Source organism: Triplophysa rosa, linkage group LG23 (genome assembly GCF_024868665.1).
Source record: "Triplophysa rosa linkage group LG23, Trosa_1v2, whole genome shotgun sequence".
NCBI lineage: Eukaryota > Metazoa > Chordata > Actinopteri > Cypriniformes > Nemacheilidae > Triplophysa > Triplophysa rosa.
The window spans coordinates 15,607,499-15,632,257 of record NC_079912.1 but is presented as its reverse complement, the minus strand read 5'-3'; the positions used below and the strand labels follow the sequence as shown (position 1 = coordinate 15,632,257).

At 38.4% G+C, this 24,759-nt stretch overlaps 1 protein-coding gene across 8 annotated transcripts in view; it reads left to right on the top strand.

Annotated features, from left to right (window-relative positions):
- The window catches only part of ntng1a (netrin g1a), a 102,272-nt gene that overhangs the window by 32,860 nt on the left and 44,653 nt on the right, over positions 1–24,759 (top strand). For all 8 annotated transcript variants that reach the window (XM_057322387.1, XM_057322380.1, XM_057322379.1 and 5 more), the window contains exon 3: positions 4,849–5,492. In XM_057322387.1, the coding sequence (XP_057178370.1) occupies positions 4,849–5,492 (644 nt within the window). The remainder of the gene's footprint in view (positions 1–4,848; positions 5,493–24,759) is intronic.

Here is a 24,759-nt window from a genome sequence, read left to right as displayed (position 1 = left end):
ATTAGTGTTCGAGCAACTTTATCCTGTTCTCATTTTCAAGCAATCAAAGCGAATCTGAACTCTGGCCCTGATAATGCTACCCCAGCACAACAAACAGACTCATCCGCTGGCCGAAGAGACGTTCGCCGTCCCAACTCATCAGCTTTAGATCTGACATGTAATGTCTCCACATGCTAAATGGCAGCAGTAATGTTGTAACGTTGATCTTTTGATAAACAGCTGACGTGAGACTTTATCTTCATAGCTTCATGAAGCTAGAGTAGTTCATTACTAAGTCCATTTTCTAAAGATGCGAACAGACTATTCACGTTATTCCTCAAGGAATCACCTTGAGATATTGAAAGTCAGTGGGTGCGATCTGCATCTGTGAATACAGCCTCTTCAGTGGCGTCTTTGAATGAGTTTTTTTTTCTCTTCTCACCATGTGTCCACTGGAAAGTCATCCAGGGCGTTCAAAATAATATGATGTTGGGGCTTTTTATAACACAGTTGGACAGTATGCTGGACTTCAAAACAGTGCTTGTTATGAATGTAAAAGCTTAAATTTACAATTTAATCATTTTGGGCTGAGTCTGTACTCCTCGCTGCTCCCTACTGCACAAAAGTTAAACAGACTTTTGAATTTCACCGGAAAACCGAATATGCGACATTTTCTGCCTGTGAAATCCAGGCTAAAGTCACCAATTTTATAATTAACTACTGGCTGGGGGGTTATTTTCTAAAAGAAAAAAGGTTTTTAGTCTGTTGTGTCATTTGCCAAGGGGAAAAAAAACACCTCCCCTCAAAAAGATACATGATTTCAGGACTCATTTGGGGTATTTCTGTACATTTTCAAAGGATGAGCAATCATAATAGTGATGCTTTCCATTCACCTGATTCCTTTTCACCTCATTTAGTACGATTACTATAGTAACAGGTGTTTTTGTTTCCTTTTGTTTGCATCCAAGCAGTGGTGCTGAAGATGAAGGAATCTTAAGCTTGTCTCCCCTTTTGTCTCCCACCTTGTCCCATTGACCTCTGATTTAAAAATCCAACTGTATTTTTTCCCGGGGTTTATCCTCAGGTGTATCACTCACAGTAGTCTGCACATTCTCTATTCAGCAGCAGGTCAGTGATGCCTAAGAGTGTTTGTGGCTGTTCTGCAGGACCGAAGGTACGCGGAGGCAGATTGAAAACGAGTCGGAGCTTCAATCAAGCCGAGGGCCTTGGAGAAATCTATCCCTCCACCAAGGTCTCATTTATGCACAAGTGATGGATTTAACCGCAGTCTGGAGAAAGAGAGAACAAGAGAGAGAGAGCAAAATTGCATGCCTCTCATGTTTGTTTGTAACACCTGCGAGCTTCGCTTGCGAAATCAAATTTGCTCCTTTGTAATTCAGTGGCTAATGTCATGTCATACGCACATGTTTGATTCAAATCATTCCATGTTAGCAGCTGGAAAAGAGAGATGCAAATAGCCTGACCTGCGGTGTCGTACGTCCTGGCAAAACGGCCTTTGACAGATTACACATTAACATTTGAAACGATAGTGGAAAAATCGCTCTTCACACTATTCTCCTTTAGCCGAGACAATTACACAGTAGATTTCATGACGTGAACACTGATCTCGGTGTGGCCGCTGCATAGTAATTTCATTTCCAATGAATAGATATTGATCTATTTGTCATCTCTGAAATGCTAAAAGCACCGTAATCAAATACGTGAAAAGCATTGAAGGAGAGGGATGGAATACACAATAAACCTGCTGAGTTGTGATGTATATATGTGTGTGTGTGTGCGGGGGGGTTACATGAGTACTTTTACATGCACATATTGGTTAAAATATTCGCAGAGAAACACAGAGCAGAGAAAATGCTGGACAGAGAGCAAGCAATCTGTGGTCTGTGACAAACATCTGTCACACAAAAGGATTTGTCTGATTGGTTGGTCCTATATATCTCAGTCTGCTGTCGCCTGCTGGCAGTAAATTTATACTCTGGTGATCTGGTAATCTGAAGCCTTGCCTGCCACCAGGACAGTCGTATCTCACTCACTTCTGCCCTCGAATAGAAATTCCCAGCTGGGTAATAATTTTTGTGGTGACGCTTGGTCAGGAGTGGTCCTAAAATTCCTAATGCATTTCTCTTTATAGTGAATGTGTTGTGTTTTTATTCCGGTCAACACTGGGTTACTCTCTAACTCTGATGCTTTTGCTCCATATAGTTTGATGAACTTGAAACACTGACCTGTGACATTTTGCTATCTTCACTAGACAGGACAGATCCTGCTATGTTTGTGATTACCGGCTGGAAAATATGAGTAATATAATAGTATAAGCGGCAGGATTATGGCACAGCTTTTATTTCTGTTTGACGCGAATGGTTACATTTATAATATAGGCACATTGTTTCAAGCCATGTGTGATCATCCATGAGAAAAACGCTCAGGCGGGCGCTGAGCAGACAAATACCGTTTGTAGGACAGATGGTTGATGAGACTATGTTTAGAAAGCAGGTGAGAGGTGATTCATGAGGACTGGGTGTGTGAACATATTTAATGGAGACAGGCAGCTGAGATTAAAACCAGGCTGTGAAGTGCATTCTTCTGTTTTCCTTTCTTTCTTCATCAGCCTTCATAAAGCTTTGTGAATGGGATTAAACAAACCTGGCTTGGAGACTCGCACTGTCATCTGCACCAGAATTGGCCACAGAAATTTCCCTCAGCCATTAAAATCCACAGACCCGGCCCAAGTGCCCTGAGCATCCTGATCAGATTAGAATTAATAGAAACATCTTTAGTAATTACTGATCTTGTCGATGTGGCTGCTGTGTCGGGTTTAGTAATAGGAGTCAAACCATTAAACTAGAATAAAATTGCTGGAAACTTTTGTGATTGATTTTCGATGGTTGTGTTTAAAGGTGCTTTGATAAATGGGTTTGCGGTGACTAGAAGAAAAGCTCCAAATTAATGGTTTTAATGCAATCTATAAGGCAGTCTTTATACGCCATGGCCTATTTCTTCATAATACATAAAGCCCTTTGAAAAAAAACATGACCAAATTGTAATGAGCCAATTAAGTTTGTACTGTATGTGTTGGATAATAAGATGCGACCTATAGGTATATTATTCAGTATAATGTACTGTATCTTTGGATACATTTTACATTTACAATTAAATTTCTCTTTTATTTAGAAATAATATCTAGTTGAAATTAGGGATACCATTTTTTAAAGACAGAGTACGAGTACCGATATTTTTTTCTGGTACTCGCCGATACCGATGCCTGTGCCTTTTCACAACACAGTGAGACTCATAAAAATGGAATAAGTTTATAAATACAAACAACTCTACCTTAAACACATTATGAAAAAATATATATAAATTTATGTGCTTGTCACAAACTTTCAAAGCAAATTTCACAACAAATTTCAGGCAGTTCTGTCACATGAGGTATCGGTCTTTGGTATCGGAGGATTTTTACGAGTACAAGTACAAGTACATGAGCTTAGTATCAGGCACGATACCGATACCGGTGCATCCCTAGTTGAAATCATATATACTGTAGTTTCCTTCTACAATACAATGTATGACATCTATTGAGCATATTTTTTTGTAAAATATTTTTTACATCCAATAACGAAAGTGACTTGCCTTACCACTCTCCCCTAAATATAGAGTGCTAGACATCAGTCACTTCTCAATATGCCTGCGTCACACAACCCGTCATCCCCCTGAGACAGAACAGCATGAATTCATATATCTGACCACTTGACTGGGTGGTTCAGTGAGAGGCATGTTGACTTTTCATCAGTCGGCAGGACTAGTAGGAAAGCAAAATTAAGAGTTCAAATGTCAGAACTTCATTGTCACTTTGCATTGGAGCACAAGGCCAGAGGAAATGCTTATTAACAGAAACACTCCTTTTCCTGCTTTCTCCAATCCTCTGTTATTTGTTTTCTACTCCGCAGTCCCCCTCTCCACCTCTCATCACTGCGCTCTTCCCCGTGCATCCAGCCCTGTAGATTCCCACAGAGAGACAGACGCCTTCCACTTAATCAGCTGCTGTGTTTCTTGTTCAGATAAATTGGAAGCTTGTTTCTCTTGAGAGGTCTTTCCTGGAGGACGACACTGCCGTCAACATCACAGCCGTACGAGCTCGGCGGAACATACTGGTGCACTGATTAGTGTGAATGTTTGAGGGAATGCTACAGGGTGAGGAGGGGCGGTTGACACTGCTCGATTAGCACCAAGGGTCTTCACATGCAGTTAGTGAAGAAAGAACTCAACACCTCTTTCTGTGCAGCTTCCTTTTACTTTGAATTGCAGATCTGTGTGTTTTTCACCCACCGATGATGGCTGTGAAAAGTGTCCTTACCTCAAGGTGCAGATCAAGCTAGCCTTCATGCAAACGAACGAGTGGAGGAGAGTGTATTATTCACTATTTGTCAGTCTGACCTTCGTATTTTTTCATTTTTTATGAGCGTTTTAACATGTATCACTGTCGATTTTTGTCTCTAAGTTCTACGGAGAGGTGGAACTTAAAAGGGGAATCATCCTCTCATAAATTAAGTGCTAATAAGAATGGTTTTACCGGTTGTTGGCGTGAGGGAACTTTATTTTTATGGCCCTATAAAAGATCTGAGTCTTTAGACATTTAATGGTCAGTTCTTTTTGCATTCAGCCGACAGCTGGAAATAGATCCAGCGACCTCTTCAATTATATCCGTGAAAATGTCCTTAATGTGCTGCTTTTGCATTTGAATACTTTTCATTTCATTGTCTTTCCTGCACTCACATATTAACGCTCATAAAGGACTAATGACACTTTTGTTCAAGTTCATTCATTTTTGCCTTCTTTATGTCTTTGTAGGAAAACCCCTACATGTGCAACAATGAATGTGACGCGGCCACAGACGAGCTGGCTCATCCCCCAGAGCTCATGTTTGACTTCGAGGGTCGCAACCCCACCACCTTCTGGCAGTCCACCTCCTGGAGAAAATACCCCAAACCTCTGGCGGTCAACATAACACTTTCCTGGAACAAGACCATCGAGCTGACCGATGACATTGTCTTCACGTTTGAATCGGGTCGGCCGGAGCAGATGGTTCTGGAGAAGTCTCTGGACTATGGACGTACCTGGCAGCCCTACCAGTTCTATGCTACCGACTGCCTTGACGCTTTCACTATGGAGCCTAAGACAGTCAGAGACATTACCCAACACACACTGCTAGACATTATCTGCACCGAGGAATATTCCAGAGGCTACGTGTGGAAGAATGACAAGACCGTACGCTTCGAAGTCAAAGACCGTTTCGCGCTGTTTGCCGGGCCCAAGCTGCACAATATGGCCTCGCTGTATGGACAACTGGACACCACCAAGAACCTGAGAGACTTTTTCACCATCACCGACCTGCGCGTACGTCTCCTCAGACCTGCCACTGGCGCCACCATGGTGGACGAGAACAACCTTTCGAGATACTTCTATGCCATCTCTGACATTAAAGTACATGGCAGGTAAGACGTCTGGCTCATTCATGTGTCTCGGTTGATTTTGCGGTCGGATTTTGAATGGAGATTGCCCTCAGCTGTTTTCCTAACCATGTTTCATTCTCTATCTCTGCATATTGAGAGGCAGGCTAGATATACAGTACTTTATTTTATATTTTTAGGGGTATATTTTCCAGTTCCTTACAAAGTCACAGTTTTGCAAAGCTATTGCATGCTCAGTGTTTTTCAGCAGCTTTCCAAAATATGCATCCTAAATTGACACTTAAGACTGTGAAATTCGTTGTTCTGACACCTGTTCTATAAACAGGAGTTCATTCTCTAATTAATTGCCTCCATCTCACCTATGCAAGCTCATCTCTTTTGGTTGTAACAGGGTGGAAAGATGAAGTTCAGCAGCTGTCGCTGTTTCGTCTGAGTGTCAAAGGTCAAAAATGAATTTGTTGTTTTAGCAGTAACATTTATTTAATTAAATTGTTTTATATTCAGCTGTGGCGTAACTTTGTTTTGAAAAGTGGTGGGGACAAAGATGACAGAAACAATACTTTAATCAATTGTTTCAGTAATAACTCTTTGGGAATATTTACCATACATTGTTACGGTCCGTCCATTGGCTACTCCGCTTTTCGACACTAGCTCTCACAGTATGTGGTTCCCAAACTGTCATTTGGGGAAGGTCGTGGTGCATATCACTTAAAAACAGTTTATTCCTATGACTAAAAATGTCACTTGTTCATTGGTTTACGTGTTTTTGTGCTTGGACACTGGATGCGCAAGCAAGTGGCTCTCTATCTTCTGCAAATATAACTTACAAGTGTGAGCAACGGGAGATGGTGGGAAAGCAGCGCATCCTGCATTTTCCACGAGTTTTGGATGTTAATGGCCCCTAAACAATACACACCTTCCGCGAGCATTTCCTAATTTCTTCCAAAAAGTGGTGGGGACATGTCCCACCCGCAAATTACGCCTATGATATTCAGTAAGGTTTGAGATGATGTTTTGTTCATTTGTGGAATGCTTTTCCATTTGTGAAATGCATCATGTAAGTTCACCCTGACTGTTTAAAATTATATTAAACATGCAAAACAACTTATAATTTATAATCTATGGACCTCACACTAAACACCTGTGGAACTGCAGTTCAGCATTTAACTTCGGTGTTAACCCAGATTTATAAACTGTTTCTATTTTAAAATAACAATAATTCAAAAAATGCTTTACCCAGGATTAACACAGCTATTGGGTGTTTTAGCATGGCAGAAGTATTATACTGACCAGGATCTGTTTTAGTAGGGAATTAAACTACAGATTAAAAAAACATAAAAAAAGGAAAGCAAAGATGAGGCAAATTCCCAACCTGATCTCACAGGAATTTGATGTGGCTAATTCATATGAATTTTTGTGATTTGTACAAAAACGTGTGATTATTAGAAGAACACAAAACCCCCTCCCCATAACCCCACCCTTAATGTCACTGCAAAAGCAACTAAAACATTGAATAAAATTGATATGAATTAGCCACCTCGTAAACTAGTTCCCGTGAGATTGTGTTCAAACTCCTCATCAGGTTGCAAAAATAGGTGTGTTACACTTGTTGTGTGTGAATGTTGCTAAACTTCTTACTTAGTGATGATGACGACTGATCCCAGCAGGCTGTAAATTTTACTTTAAAACTCCCTCAAGGCTGTGTTCCTAATGTGACACATCGAGGATTGGTGAGTGTCAGATCTGACAGATATTTATGAAAGCACGACCCACCGTCTTGTTTCTGACAATGTGATCCAGAGTTCAGCGGTGTATTCGTTGTTGTGGGTTTTTCTTTCAGAAACTCCCTGTCATAGAAAATCAGGATTCATCTCCTACCATATGCTCACAGCAAGTGTACGCTTCTTCACCCCATGAAATGTGTCTTTGAAATTTTGTTTTGTGCATGCGCCACTAGACTCCGGCAGAAGCCAATGACCCCAAGCGCAGGACCTCTTGATCGCTGAAGAGATTTGATCTATATTGGGACGAAACAAAGGAAGGCTACTGTAAGTAGGTCAGCAAAATGAAAGAAACTGGTGGAGAATATACACTTCAAAGTTGCATACTTAAAGGGATAGTTCACCCAAAAATGAAAATTTTGTCTTCAAGTTGTTTCAACACTGTATAAAAGTGTTTTTTCTGTTGAACACAAAAGACGATATTTTGAAGAATGTGGCAAACTAAACCATTCTGGGGCACCATTGACTACCATTGTAGTTTTCTTCCCTACTATGGAAGTCGATAGTGCTCTAGAACTGCTTGCTTACAAACATTCTTCCAAATATCTTTCTATGTGTATTGTAGAACAACGAAATACACACAGGTTTGGAACAACTTGAGGGTGGGTAAATGATGACAGAATTTTCATTTTTGGGTGAACTAGCTTTAACGTTTGTTGTGTGCATGTATGGTATATTATTAATAGCAAGTTAGGTCTATTTAACTATGAATAATAGGTAAGAGAAAAAGCATAGGAAGTTTGAATCGAAATCGATATTAAAATGAAGCGGGCATATTGTTTGTGTGAAAAACAGCTGGAGAGAAAATAAGGTTGTGCTTTTTAAATCTGCAAGTAGATCCGTATTGCTGAAAGCCCTGGTGTTGCTGATGCAGGCTGATGCAGACATTGTTCTTCGAGAGCATATTATTGGTCAATAAAAGTTGCAAGATATAAAGTGCAACAATGTTTTTGGTCTGTATCCCCAGATTTTGACAATCCAAAGATATTCAAACGCACAGGCTGCATGCTTTAAACCCAGATATCTGTTGATTAAAATGTAGGAGTACACAAGTGTACAAAAGCTAGCCGACATGGACTACAAATCCAATTCCAATATTAAAAACTGCACGCAACACCCTGTCTTTTCATATCGTTCCCCGTTTCTTTCTATTTCCCTTTCATTCTATTCCTCATTCCCCCTCCATCTGTGTGTTGATCAATAGAGTGTAATTAAAGGAGGGATGAAGCAGGCTCCTGAAGGAACCCCATCCAATCAAACTCAGTCTCCTCTGACACACTGCTGGCCCTCACTCATTCTGATGTGTCATGTATGCATTATACATCAGCCCTCTCACTTTATCCACCATAGCCTCTGCAGGAGAACTGAAGACTCCTGCTGTTCCTGGTTAGCTTGCAGTGAAGACAAAGAAGGGTGTAAATGTCTGATATAAAAGTCAAGTCTGCGAGACAATCTCTCATCAATAATGTGAATCATAACTATTTTTTAGATGATTGACATGTCTTTATATTCTAAATGAGGACAGACATTGAATAATCAAATATTACAAGTAGTAACAAACAGTGTATTGAATTATTAACATATAGCCAAACATGACATGTTGTGTGCCGGGGTCTTATTTTTAAGCCCAAAACCACCTTTCATAGGAGGGACCAGAACTGTTTATTTACCAGCCCAATGGGTTCCTAATTGGCAAATAGGTCTGTTTAGCCCCTCTCTATATTGGACAGATGGGTGTCACTGCACATTGACCAGTCGCAATTGATTATCCCATTGAACAGTTCCATCGATTAGTTATGTCTGAACAGATTGAGTTCTGCCATTCTATTGACAGCAAAACTTGACAGGATCAGATCAGCGTGGATTTAAAGCTGCATTTCCCACATTAACGCAATTATGATATGAAATTAAAATCTTGGATTCCTTACATTCTATAAAAAAGGGACAAACTTGTTCCTGAAAGATGTCAGATGTTTTAAAAAGTGTGGTTTGTTAACAGTGCAAAACCGTAGCATTTTTAGTTAGGCCCGGATACAGTCGTCTCCCCAGAGGATCGATGATACAGTGATTGATCGTTTAATTGCGGTCCTCCTTGGCTGCTCGGATGGGCAGTCGCTCGCCAAGCAGTCAATGTGTTTTTTCTCTTTTCCTTTTTCCGGCGTGCTTGGCCCATGCTGAGGCCAGGAACCGGTGGACAGATAATCTATTTGTGCTAATTTCAAGATTCATCCCACACCCCGCCTCCCCTTCCTGAATAAGTCATTCCGCTCTGTATCTTCCTCTTGCCATCTCGTGTGCTGCGCTCTGCACTTCAGCTCCTCCACATCAGCACATTTCAATGGTCTGGTCATCTGATGTTTCAGCAGTCTTCTGTTCCACACGCTCTTCCTCCACAAAACTTAATCTAATCATGTTATAGCCTCCCGGCCTCTGATGATCGCGGTCCAATTTGCATCGCTGTGATTGTATTGAAAGTGTAAAGTGGTAATCGTTTTAGCGTATGCTTTTGAAGAACCGATCCGAAGACGGGTTTAGATGTGTTTTGTTTGACCTCTCGTACCATTGACTACGGATCAGGAAGCTGCTGCCCAGGCAGTTCATCTGAGACGCGGTGTATGTGCGTGTGTGTTTCTACTGTTGAGTAACAGAATCGGAGGACAGAGATCTAAATGATGAAGTGTAATTACACACCCAATTGATTCTGGCACCTCATTCATCATCCAGTCATCATGTTATTCACAATTGCTTTTTCCACATGTCAGCCTAGCTAAGAGAGCAATTTAATGTCTAAAAACACACAGGTGACCCAGCAGATACATCGCTGTCATCACTCGACAATTCCTGAAACCAACGAATTTATAGCTCCTATTCTCAGTCTCTCAGAGTCCACTGTCTAAATCAGAAATTGTATTAGAAATCATCTCGTCCCAAAAACGTTTTTTTTTTGTACGTTAGGATTGTTTACTCCCAAAGATGTGTAAATAAATAAACTGTGGTAAGCAGTTTATTTATTTATTTCTGCAACTCTCTCCATGATTAATAAGCACATTTAGTTATTCTGTTGTCTGCATCTGCTTATTTATGCCCATGTCTGCCTAAATTCTCACCCTAATTATGACACATCTTCTGCAAGACCACTGTTCTTCCTCAACACTCAACACTCATCACACACACACACCTACACAAACACATGCACATTTTTTTAGGTTTCTCAAGTAAATGCTTTTAGAACCATATTTTTCTTTATATAAATTAAAAAGCCAGTATTTAGATGTTCAAATATTTCTTTAAATATTTAAATGTAGATTTGGAGCTTGTTGCTAGAAATTGATTTGAAATCAGCTCCTTTTTCTCTTCACTTATATTTTATATGTTTAGTTACATTTTGTTTATTGATGAGGATAGTTTGAATAGTTACAGAGGGTTCAATATTTCAGTTTCTCATCATGATATGTGTTTCTGTTTGAAAGCTGTTAATATGTAAATAATTGTTCATTTTATTTGTATAGCATCTGTCTATACATAAAGTGCAGTTAAAATGGCTTTAAGTAAGATTATAGAAACATTGCAGAATGACGTCATAAAAAGAGATAAGATAAGGAAGATGAAAAATTAATACATTGTGATGCTTTACAATATGTTATGATGTTTGCAATAATATTACGATTAATAATAACAAATGTTAATAATAATTATTATTATTATCCATTATTATGTATTATTGTTGTTGTTATTATTGTTGTATGATAGATATTATGGGTATTATACTAATATAATAATTAATATATTTAATACTGATAATTAATAATTAACATTATTATATTAATACTCTATTAATACTTAATAATTCATATATCAACAATAATAACAACAACAATAATGATAATAATATATAATACAATAATGTTGTTGTTGTTGTTGTTATTAATTATTAATATATTATTATTATTGCAACTAATGGAAAGTGAACTAAAATTCTTATATCTTTAAAGCAGATTAAAATGATTTGACCATCAAAAAAGCCACTAGTTCGTTAATAATGGCTCACTCTTGTTTGCCAACTTAATAGTGTTTTTCTTTAGCTCATTGTCTCTGTTCTTTAGCAGCACAGGTAACATCACTCAAAGATATACTGTAAAAGGTGCCACCTGCCTTGTAAGCCTATTGCCACCTGCAGAAACCATTTCAACAAGTCACCATCAGAAACACGAACGCTCCCACCGTCCGGAAAATCTCTCATTCCTTCTATTTGTTTTTCTTATCGTATTTTTCGCTGTCTCCCCCTGACCTCCGCACTCTTTTTTACTTATTTACGGATGACAGATATGCTTGTTGGTTCTTCGCTGTCTGTGGTTTTCATACAAGGCTACTTCACATATTGCCTAGCACTTCTTGTCGGAGCTAATGGGGCTCACCGCTCTGTCTCTCTCAACCATCGCCTCCCCATAATAAGACACCCACTGCTTTGAGAGTTTCTCAAGCAGTGCACCTGCAGACCATGGAGGTAGTAAAAAATGAGGAGGAGTGGAGGGAAAGAGAGAGGGAGAGAAATATATATATATATATATATAGAGAGAGAGAGAGAGAGAGAGAGAGAGAGAGAAATAAAGAGAGAGAAATAAAGAGAGAGAAATAAAGAGAGAGGGAGAGCAGGAAATATATGGCAAATAAAAGCGAAATGCACTGTATCTGGGCAGCCCAGCTGCCAGGTCCCAGATGTAAGTGTGTGGTGTGCTGGGCTGATATGCGTGACTGACATGCTTGGTCAGGGTTATTCCAAGTGCATGTTTAATTAGCTTGTATGCTGTTTGTTTGTCAAGCCAATTGATTTGATAAATTATGAAGGAGCAATTTATGATGGCAAACTAAACACAGACTCCACCCTTGAGGAGCACATCACACTGTTTAGCGGCCAAGAATTGAGGACTTCAGTGAGCTGCCGTCTGTCACCAGCTCTTATTTACATAAATGTATTTGGTGTGTGTGTGTCAGTGTTAGTGGATTAAACAAGCTTATTTGAAACCATAGCGAGTCTGTCTATGCTGTCTATCACCTAATATATAGTATATACATAAATCAGATATAGATATAGAGAGAGACTCCGATTTATCTATATACTGTATATGATATATACTGTATGAAGAGTTTGGTTCCAAAATGAGATAACTCCGTTTTTAAAATGTTTCAAAAATCATGTTTTTTATTTTGCATTCCAATTAACATCAATCAAACTGCAGTTGGTTTGTTTTGATTTAAGCCATAATAAATAAAAAAATACAGCTAACTAACACAATAAAACATAATTTTGTAAAAACGGAGTTATCTCATTTTGGAACCAAACTCTTCATATATATATATATATATATATATACAGTATGTACTGTATACTGTGTGTGTATATATATATATATATATATATATATATATACAGTATATACTGTATATACACACATAATATACTATACGGTACTACTTACTATATATATAGTAAGTCTTGTCTTCACAGAGTCTGTATATACTGTATATACTGTATATATATATATATACACTGTATCTTTTTGTTTCTCATGGGGTGAAGTTTAGGTTGATGCATTATTAAACACACACACACACACAGATAATATTCAATTGAAAGTTTGTAACAAAAAACAAGCTAAAAATATACATTGTCATTATTAAATGTGGCAATTGAATTTTTCTACTCTTTCAGCTTCTCATCGTTGCATTCCTATACCACAATAACACACAAAGACAAACTTAAAAAATGCCAGGCCTAAGCAACCAGCAGCCCAAGTAAACATGCAGATAATTATTTTACCTGGTTGACATTAAGTAAGGAGAACAGGCGACTGCTCAGACTTATCAATAATGTAGCAGTCTAGCAGAAACCGAGAAATGCAGCATTTTTCCGTGAAGAGCATGTTGTGTCTTTTGGGAGTTTGCTTACTGACTGAGCACTGTGTTAATGATAACATGCTGAACGTTTGGATGCCTCTAGACACTCTTACTGATTACCAGCAGACTGCCTGATCCAGCACATTCAGTTACAGAAGAGACAGACCATCACCTAGAGGGTGTTGGCAGGCGAGTCGGCCTGTATTGCTGTGCACTTTTTGACCCTTCCAAAACAATATGCCCTATTTAGACTGAAGACAGCTATTGTTTTAAAGCGGCCCAATCCAAAAAGATTTTCTTGCACGTTTGGAATAATATAGTTTAATGTATTATTTAGGACTGTCAAACGATTAATCGCATCCAGAATAAAAGTTTGTGTATACATAATACTGCAGCCAGCAGCCATATCACCCTGTAGCCCAAGAATGGTTGCCCACTGGATCTAAGCAGGGCTTAGCCTGGTCAGTACCTGGATGGGAGACCTGCTGGGAAAACTAGGTTGCTACTGGGAAGAGGTGTTAGTGAGGCCAGCAGTGGGTGCTCACCCTGTAGTCTGTGTGGGTCCTAAAGCCCCAGTATAGTGACGGGGACACTATACTGTCAAAAAGTAGAGTCTTTCGGAGGAGTCGTTAAAACGAGGTCCTGACTCTCTGTGGTCATTAACAATCCAAATTCGCCCATTCGCCTCTATACATCTTGGCCTCCTAATCATCCCCATGTGTACTAATTGGCTTTGTAACTCTGTCTCCTCTCCACCAATAAGCTGGTGTGTGGTGGGCATTATGGCTCAATATGGCTGCCGTCGCATCATCCAGGTGGATGCTGCACATTGGTGGTGCTTGAGGAGATTCCCCCTTCCATGTAAAGCGCTTTGAGTACCCAAGAAAGCGCTATATAAATGTAACAAATTATTATTATAATACTGTATATGTCTGTGTACTGTGCATATTAATTTTGTATTTGTAAACACATACACATATATGCATATATTTAAGAAAAATATAAAATAAAATAAATAAATAAACATATATATAATTATATTCTTATACAGTATTATTGGTAAATGTAAATAAATACATCTAAATTGTTTCTAAAAAATATATATATATATATATATATACTGTATATATACATGTATGCGTATGTTTTGTGTTTATAAATACAAAATGTAAACACAAACATTTATTCTGGATGCGATTAATCGCGATTAATCGTTTGAGTATTATTTAGACATAAGCCCTTTTCATACAGCAGTGCTGGTAACTTACTGGTAAAGTCATTCTGGTAAATTTATGGTAAATACACAAATGTGCTGTTCACACAAGCAATGACATTTTGTCAATTTACTGGTAAGACAGCGTTCACACAGCTGTGTCAAAATACCAATAATATGATGTCAGCAAGCAGACGTTTCATTATAAATAGCTGCAATACAACCGGACTTATGTTTGAAAATATGGCGGGCATGTGATTTTATATCCGAACGAACGCAGTGTTATTGATGTTTGGATCACACACTTGCTCTTAATCCAAGTATCGTGCCGCTCGCGTGCGATATAGATGTAGACAGTGTACAGTCACTTCTTGTATTTACGGTAATAATGGTCTGCGTATGCGCGAGGCGGCATGTCAAAAAGACGGAGGAGAATTAACGTGAGATGAGAGAACTGCTCCGCTGGCTTCTGTTTTTAAATTGTTCTTGTTTTGTTTCTATGACCGAAGTTGGATACCTTTTATGTTTTGTCGCTGGAATCTGCATGTATGCTGATGACTGTGTCGATGCACAAGCAGCCTGATTAAACTCGAGGGAAGTATAACAGCTTTTGCTTCATGTTATTACTTAAGTTTTTTCTCTATACATGCCAACTTTGCATTACAGCAGGGAGATAGAAAACTTAAAAACTGACCTGAACTATATGAGGACAAATGCAGAGACGCGAGAAAAAAATCAGTAATGTTCATACAGATACACAGAATCTGCGCGAGGGACCTGAGAAATGAGAGTGTCTGGCACTGTTTTGAACAACTTCAGTGCAGAAATGTGAAGAGAGACACAGCGCAGAGTGTGTGCGTCATCTTCGTTAGAGTGTTGTGATTGGCCCAAAGCAGTCAGCGAGTCATGTGTTGTACATGCTCTTACCGGTAATCCTCATTCTTCATTCACACATTACTGGTAATTTACCGGTAATCTTACAACTTCTATTACTGGTAAATTGGGAGTACTGATTTACCGGTGAGGTTCTGTTCACACACAATCTGTTACCTGCAATTTTCTGGCAATTTACCAGTAAAGATTGTATGTGTGAAAGGGACTATACTCTAATGTTTGCCAGGCAAAATCCCTATACCCAGAATACTATTAAATTGTGTCTATAAAAAGTTGCCATTAAAAAAAACTACCTTAAATGTTTTATTTAAAATAAAATCTAATTATTAATAATGTGCACATGTAAATGTTCTTTTTTAGTGCTTATCAAGATTTTCATTTCTTAGGTCGACTTATTTACAGTACATGCACCAATGTAGCATTTATCCTTTTTGAGTCAGTTTGTGTATGGAGTGAATTTGAATGAAATTGCTACTGTATTTTTTTCTTTGTCTCTTTTAAGTACGGTTTTAATATTTTAATCTACAAAGCAGGAATTTAGGTATAAACTGTGCTATAAAAATAAAATGTAGGATTACATAACAATTAAATACAGCCAGTGTTGACCAGTGATTCATGCATATTTGTAAAAGTGTTGTGATGCTTTGGGGATTAGCATATTTTTTTAGTTTGTGTGTGTGTGTGCGTGTGCGTGCGTGTGTGTGTGCGTGTGTGCGTGCGTGTGTGAGTGTGTGTGTGCGTGTGTGTGTGTGCGTGTGTGCACGTGTGTGTGCGTGCGTGTGTGTGCGTGTGTGAGTTTGTGTGTGTGTGTGTGCGTGCGTGCGTGCGTGCGTGCGTGTGTGTGTGTGCGTGTGTCTGAATCTCTGTTTAGAGCCGTATTTCTCTCTCACGATCACAAAGACTTCCTCCTGAGTTGAGCTTATTTGCATTCCACTCACTCATACCATTTCTGTCTGTGTCTCTCTCTCTTTATCTCTTTCTGACCTGATTGCTCACAAATGGCACAGCCCTTATTCTGTTCCTCCTCCTTTAAAGGATGCACATGTGTGTAATGACAACACAAATGGATTAATTATGTGTCTTTCAGAGTCAAGCACAGATAAAACAAACACATGCAGACATTGTAATTCAGTTTGCAATCGGCACTTTGGGTAAGCAATCTGCACATCCTGAATGAGAATGTTGCTCACCACAAACTCAAACAGCATTGCATACACACATGCACACACACATATATACACACAGCTTAGCACCATAAGCAGGGATGAAACCGAGGTGATGGAGGGATTTTAACAGTGCAAAGCCACACTGTTACCCCGGAAAAGGTTGATCCCATTTAGAGGTTCCAACAAAATCCCCATTCCATTCAGAGCCATTGACTGGAATAAAGCTATTAGCTCCCTCCAGATTAGCACTGTAAGGCAATAAGTATTATGTAAATGTGTCAAAAGCATGGTTAACTTTATGTAATTTCTTTCTGATGAGGAAAGTTTGGCCTGTCATTAGCATTCTTGTTTTGTACAAAGTTCTCTGTCCTCTGTTAAGGTAATCGATGGCATTGTACTCACTACCCAAAGGAAGTAATAAATCAGACATCATTTTATCTCAATTATTTCTCCTAGACATATATGAGGAAAGCAAATTGAAATGTTTAAGTCTCCAGCATCTCAGATATTTTTCCTAAGAAAAGTTGCAGAAATCAATATATATATATACAAAGTATATATATATATATATATATATATATATATACTGTATATAATATAATATAATTTCATTTAAAAATGATATTTTGTATAATATAATAATGTAATACCGTATTATATTGATGTATATTTAACATTTCCCGTGAAATTGATCCAAATCCAGATTATTTTTCATTTACAATTTTGTAGCTCCATACTCATAATGTATTTTAATAATTGTCTTTGTTTTTACTTAGGCTATATTAAGCAATTTTCTAAGAAACATGTGAGACTATTTCAATGAAACTCAACATCAAATCCTATGAGCTAAGAAAGAGCAACCTCTGAGCAATAAAACTTTCCTATGAGAAGGATATAAGAGACCAGTTGCCATATATATTTTTTATTTTATTTTATTTTACATCCTTGGTTGTATTCCTTTTTCCATTTGGTTAATAGCTGATATTATGCATTCATATGCTTGACCCTATTTATTAGTTTGCTGGGGTGTTGGGCAGCTGGTCACTCATAATGCGCTGGCAGATATCTATGAATAATCCCTTCATTGACCTCACCTTCACTCAACATCTCTGTCTCTAATAACACCACCTCCTTTCCCCACCCCAAACCATCTGACACACACACACACACACACTGTATGAAAGAACAGCTGTGTGTATTCCATGTCATCCTGCTTTAGATCAATGACAAGTCACAATTCAGTCATCCATACGAAGGAATCTTTCACATGCATTATGAACATTTTTCACAACATTCTCTCTGAAGATTTAGGCAAAAATGTATGAGATGTTTTGATCTCACTCTAAAGAGATGCCTGTTGTGTTAGACAGATGAAGGCACGCCGAGCACTGTAGGCATCTGATCACAGACTGACCTCTGACCCCGGGCACATCTGTGCGGTTCAGGCTGACTCTGATGATGGATTAACAGTCTTTAATCACAGCGTCTGGGGAGAATTTGGCAATCTGAGCCAGGCCAATTCAACAGCCCCATACAGCCATGCATCATTACAACACATATCCTCTGAACCCCCTACGCCTCCCTCAGACCAGACACATTAAGATTTAAATGCATCCCTCATCTGCCAGACTACACAGCAATCGAAGAAGGTTACGAACCCTTGTTTTTCTAGAATGATAATACTGAAGTGCAAGCTGTTAGCTGCAGTGGTGAGTAAAGGACAAGAAACAAGACAACAGATTGTCTGTGTATAGCCACAGAGTTTTGTTTAAGACGATTCCCACAGAGATTCTCCATCAGAGAGGGCTGTGTCGCCTGCATAGTCATGGCAGGCATGTGGCGAGCTCGCCTGTCAGGCTTATAAGGGCTTTTCTGTTGCTTGTGCTGTGAGATGCGTTGTAAACCAGAGATGAGCTCTGCAGATGAATTGATTTTCAGAATCTTCCTCTTCGTGTTTTGAAACATTTGCCATGTTTTCCACCAAGGGTAAAGTTGTCAAATTGTGCAAACATTCAAGCACCCATTTTTGTCAGGCTGGTAGAGCAATTTTACACGATCAGATTGAATGGATTTCGGCTAGAAATACTACGGGGTGGTTTCCTGTACAGGGTTTAAGCCTAGTCCTAGACTAAAATAAATGTTAGAGCTGTCTAAACTGAAAACCGTTTGCACTAACTTATCTTAAAATACATCAGTGCCATTGTTTTGTCTCAAAATGCATGTTTGTGAAAACTACTTAAATGTCTTAATTTAACTAAGGCCTAGTCTTGGCTTAATCGAATCCCTGGCGGGAAACCGCACCTATACGTACACATTGCGTTTTTGTTCTTTTTGAACATCTCTCCTTTGTTATTTTATATCTGACCTTAACATTTAGGGGAGGGTTCTCTCAACCCTTTCGTGAATGTGCTTTTCATTTTTATTTGTTTTAATTTATATACAAATCTATCAGGTTTATATAGCAGCCTATTGATCCATTTTATTAAACTGGATCTCTGTACCTGGAAATCCAGCAAATAGAGTGTGTGCATGGTTTTAATCAAATTCTTTGAAAATATTATTTGCTTCATGTGATGCTTGATACAGAAATTTGAATTCACATCTTTGTTTAGCCTCATAATGAAGACGTGATGTAATCTAATCAATCTAATGAAGAATAAATGTTAAATTGCATGTGGCATATGGTGTGGTTTATGATATCCAAGGAGGTAAAACATCACAGCACGTTTTATAAATAGAGTACTATGTTTTTCAATACCTTGTCTTTGATCCATGTACAATAAGAATGACTTCTACATTACATTTACAGTCTGTGATAGTTTGTGGCCGCTGCACCAAACAGAAGTAAAATTACTCAATGTTTTTAGCATTTTAAATGAATTGTAGTTTCTTTTCCAATATTTGACTCCAGGTTTGGTACAGTTTTTTCATTTTAGCTCCTGAATGACAGAGAAAGTTCTGGCATGAAACTGCAGTCCTATAGTCTAAACCAATCTGACATTATAACTTTACCACACGGCGCAGCTGATTGGTTCCTTCTGTATAAGCAGCCAATGAGCTTGCTGCTCAACGTTTAAACATTGGCTAGTGATTGTTGTAGCAAGCAGCGCGCTTCAGAAACCCTCCTCCTTCCCCAGCTATACTGGGTTTATTCATGTATGTTATATTGTATGTGCAGCAGCAGCATTCCTTGCATGCGTACAGCAGCATGTTGTGGATGTATTGGCAGTAGCAAGTCGCTGTACTTGCTCCGCCGCCGCATCATTAGCAGCCACACATTCTCACTCCCGACTCGTCACATATTTACGCTCGGTCAGCGCCCTTCGGTGTCATTTTTGAACGCGCAGGGTACTCTTTTGGCGTCGTTTTTCGACGTGAAGGGCACGCGAATTTCACCGTCATTATGAAAATGTATATTAGTTATAATTTGCAATGATGGTGTTTCGGGGTTTGATTTAAGTTTAATGGCCAGGGTAATTGTGTTTACATGACGCTATTCAGACAGTTTGAGCAAGTAATGTAACAGTTTATTTATCGTAATATAAAACACATAATACAAGCAGTCACAATGTCGTTCAAAAATATAGATATTCCAAGGGTACCAATGCGAAACGATCGATTTGTATGAGGAACAGATGCGAAAGCGATCACCGTCCGCCATAAATCTCAAATCCAGTGAAGATCGACGTTCAAAATTTGCCGCCGGAGGAAGTTACGTCAGCTTCGACGCCATTGGCGCCCCCGTATCTCGTGACAGATCGCGTCATTTCTTTGGCTTTGAACGTGAAACGGTATTGGCTCCCGCATCCGACTGCATCTAGCTGTTCCGGTTTATCTTTAAATGGGTGCCGACCTCATGCATTCACGGACACGCATGGCACCTTCATGTAAAGTTATCATACGGCTTTGGTGCAAAAAGGTCTTCAAAACGAGTTGTTTGTTATATTTTGTAATGCTTTTGGTCAGTTTGTGCAATAAATACCCGTGACTGTACTTTTATTCGCGTGCTGTGTTTTATATGGCTGAGAAGTGGTTAGGGTTAGGGTGAGGTTGAGGTTAGGTGCTACAAAATATTAAAACCATAAATAATTATGAAATGATAAGAATTGCACGCATCTCGGTCTGGAGCATTTAGAAAACAGCAACGCAGTTCCCTGTTCGTCGAAAAACGACGCCAAAGGGGTACCCTGCGCGTTCAAAAGCGACGCCATGGGGTGCTGACTGAGCATAAATATGTGACGTCGGGAGTGAGAACGGGTTGTAGCAGCAGCTTAGCAGATCTATTACGCCAAGACAAAATACATTTATATGTCATGTACACTACCATGCTAAACCCTCCGAGAGTTGTCATGACAGAACTGCATTTAGCTAACATTTTGACACCCAAACTCTCCAACACTTACAGGTGTTTAGACCACATCCACAGTCTTCTGTTTAGAGCACCAAATATCTATTAAAATCCACAGAGGCCACTTGAATTGTCGTGTTTGTGGTTCATTAGTGTTTGAGTGAGAGGGTTAGCATGGTGCAGGTCATTTTCTGTAAGTATTGTGACATCCAATTATACCTGTCGATATCAAAACTTGTTGGTTTCACAGACGACTCTCCTGCTGCTTATCTTTGGCTCCCTGAAGAATCAAGCTACAGGCCTGTATACTTGCATCTAACTTTTCTCCATCTGTCAGGTCCATGCAGATAAGCAGAAGGCAAGCCGGACAGTTATATCACCAGCTTCTCACTTCGTGTGCTGCGGCGCTGAGCAGTTGTCTTTGTTTGTCAGGACACAATTAGAGTCGGCACACAAGATGGTCCGTTTCATTTATCTTGAATTCAGAGTGAGGAACAGCACTTGTCAGATAAACATGCTGTTGCTTCCAACCAATCGCAATGTTTAAAGCTGAATACAGTTGATGGAGAAGTAAATAGTTTCTCCATTTACCTGCTCTAAAGGTCCAATGTGTAATTTTTTGGAGGATCTATTTTCAGAAATGCAATATAATATACATAACTATGTCTATAGAGGTGTATAAAGACCTTACATAAGGAACCGTTATGTTTTTATTACCTTAGAATGAGTCCGGTGTAGACATGGAATTCGTCATGTTGTTTCTACAGTAGCCCTAAAGGGACAAACTGCTCTACAGAGCGCGTTACATAAATACGTTATCTCCTTCGGTAAAGAAGCTAAAACGTGACAATATCTTAGTTCTGTGTCAGCCACCGTAGTGCTTCGAAAGAAGTGAGCCGTTAGTTGCAATTCGCTACCTCACTGCTAGATGCCACTTAATTTCATACACTGGACCTTTAAAAGCCATTGATGGCATCAAAATGGTATTACATGACATTTTTAAAGAAGTGTTTTGATGACATCAGTGACTTTTTTGTCTGTGATACCAAAGATCCCTGTTGATGGATAACTGACGTCCTGACGGGAAACCGAACAAACGGGAGGCCGAACAAACACTACAGACACACTGACACTCACATTTACAGATGTCAAAGAAAGAGCAACGAATCAGCAACCAGACAATGGATGACATCACAAATGCACTCCTCTGTCTCATTGACATGCGCCTCATTTTGTTGATTTGCACTGTGGTTTTATACGCTGACATGAGCAAACTGTTATTTGAATGAGAGTTTTGACCTTGTTCTTTGTATTACTATAACACCTGCACATTTAATGAAATATAATTACTTCACTTAGTTCACTCACGGGCTATGCTGTCTGCGTTCAGCTTGTTTTGGTTGGATCAGCACGCTTAGCCGTGCATGTGTAAGCTTCATTTGGAGATAATTGACTGTAATTATTCACTGATAAATTTGTACAGCGCAAGGCAGCCCGGGAACCGCGACCGTTCTGCTGTCAGTTTTCTGGCGTGAGAGCGGTGTAGATGTGAAATAGTGAGGATGGGCTAATTTTTTCATGCTGATGGATCATTTAAGAAAGGAGACTATAGTTCTGTCTGCGCTCTCATTGTCAATCTGGCTTCCATTACTTCGGAGGTCACAGACTCTGTGCCTCAGGCGAGTATTTCTATAGAAGATAAATAAATAAATCACTATTATCAGCGTGTTCTGACTCCTGCCTTTCAAGGAGGATTTTTGTTAGACTCAAAGGCCTTATTGAGAAGCATTAGTATGTTGATTTCTTCGTAGCATCTCATAAACATTCCATGAGATTATTCATTTTATTTTTTAAATTCAAATTTTACAACATTAATTGCAGAATTCCTGTCCTAACCCTTGTAAATAGGCAATGCATATGTTGCTTTAAAATTCAAATGGACAGTTTCTACACTGTAAAAAATGTACTGTAGAATTTACAGGAATTAGCTGGCAATAAAGTTGCCAATAAAGTCTTGTAAAATTGTTGTTAATTGCTGTAAAATGGTTTGCAGTATTTTAGTGTAAAGCAATTTACAGGTAATTGTTGTTTGTGAATTACAGTGCCTTATTGTTTTTTTTACAATAATATCGAAAAACAAACCTGTATTACATGTTACAGTATTTTTTAGTAATTCCAAGAAATACCTCAAAAGGCAAGATGATGTTGTAACAATTTTACATTAAAAATGCTGTAAAATAAGTTTTTTACAGTCAAATGTAATCTATTATTTACCATTATATCATATACATATATAAGAATGAAACAATTTAATTTACAAAATAATGCAACCCAAGTCAAAGCTGTTGTAATAAAAATATTTATTCAAACTGACAAGGCAAAGCAATGCAAGACCTTCACATGTTTAACACTTTCCATTTTTACAGCTTATTAGAAAATCTTTTCAAAATCAGTAACAAAGTACCTTGCTCATTTTAACCTTTTTAAAATCCTCTTTAACTATGTTTTTTAAAAGAAAAAGAACATTTTGTGATATGGTGATAAGTTTCATCTTATCTTCCACTAAAACCTTAATATTCAATTTAAAACAACAACTATAAAACATCTAAACAGTTTCATTACAAAAAATGACATTCTTACTAAGTATTTTTGTCTTGTTTTTAGTAAAAGTATCTGTAACTTCTTAAATCAATATACATTTACTTGACAAGTCAAATGACTTAAGATATTTAGTCTTGTTTTTTGAAAAATAATACAAGAATTAAGTAAGTTTATGGTAAAATTTATGTTTATGGTTTATGGTTTTTTTTTACCATAAACTTACTTAATTCTTATTTTTTTCTCCTTAAAAAGAGACTAAATATCTTAGGTCACTTTTCTTGTCAAGAAAGTGCATCTTGATTTAAGAATGTTTAGATATTTTTACTACAAAACAAGACAAAAACACCTTTATAATTCACTACATGTCGCGATAACCCACTGTTTTAGCCACAAATGACTAAACAGCCTTAGTAAGACATATAAACTGGCGACATATAAAATCACAGCATCCTTTCAAAACATCTTACTTGCTAAGCGGACTGCAAATACGCAAGTTATTTACCACGTAACTTACTTTTGTTTCACAAGTCCTTCAGTCGAAATGGCGCGTTCGTCTAACAGAAAAATATCCAAAATTATCTAGAGCAACGGCTAATTAAGCTCCAGCGTGTTAAAATGCACTATACAATGTATTTTGTTGGTGTTTTCACCTTTTAGTTCAGATTCGTCTCTCACATGCAGCCGCCGTGGCATGGCATGGCCATCGCGCTCTTTCTGCCTCACTCCTGAATCTAAACGACATATTCCTAAACTAACTGAACGTAACGTTAAGAATAACACTGTAACCTTCACATTTTACTACTTATGATGATGCGCTGTTTTGAGCCACAAATCAAAAACGATCGAATTAACATCTGACTAAGGGCTAATGTTATGAATTGTTCTTAATAGCAATTGCTTGCATCAAATTTCTTAAGGTTCAGTTTAGTTATGACGCATGGTATTTGTTTAGCATGGCATGTCCTTAGTAAGAAATCCAATCATGTTAGGTTAACATCTTATTTGCTAAGATGATTGCAAATACGTATTTACCATCTATTTTTGTTTCACAAGTCCGGTGGCTATCGTCGATATAAGGCGAATGAAGCGGCAGGTAACTAGCCTTAATTATTGTTTAAGTATTTTGTTGGTGTGTTGTTCACCTTTTAACGTTAGTTCAGGTTCGTCACACACGGTCACACCACGTGCAGCAGCTATGATATGACCCGTTGTACTGTTGCCTTGCTCCTGAAACAAGAACCCTAAAGTTAATGACATACTCGACAATCCAAACGTAACGTTTAGAATAACATTGTAAGCGATGAAATTAACTCTAATGTTACAGTTCACTACATGTCATGATGACTGACTATATGGGCTAATGTTATGAATTGTTCACATTAAAAATGGCAAA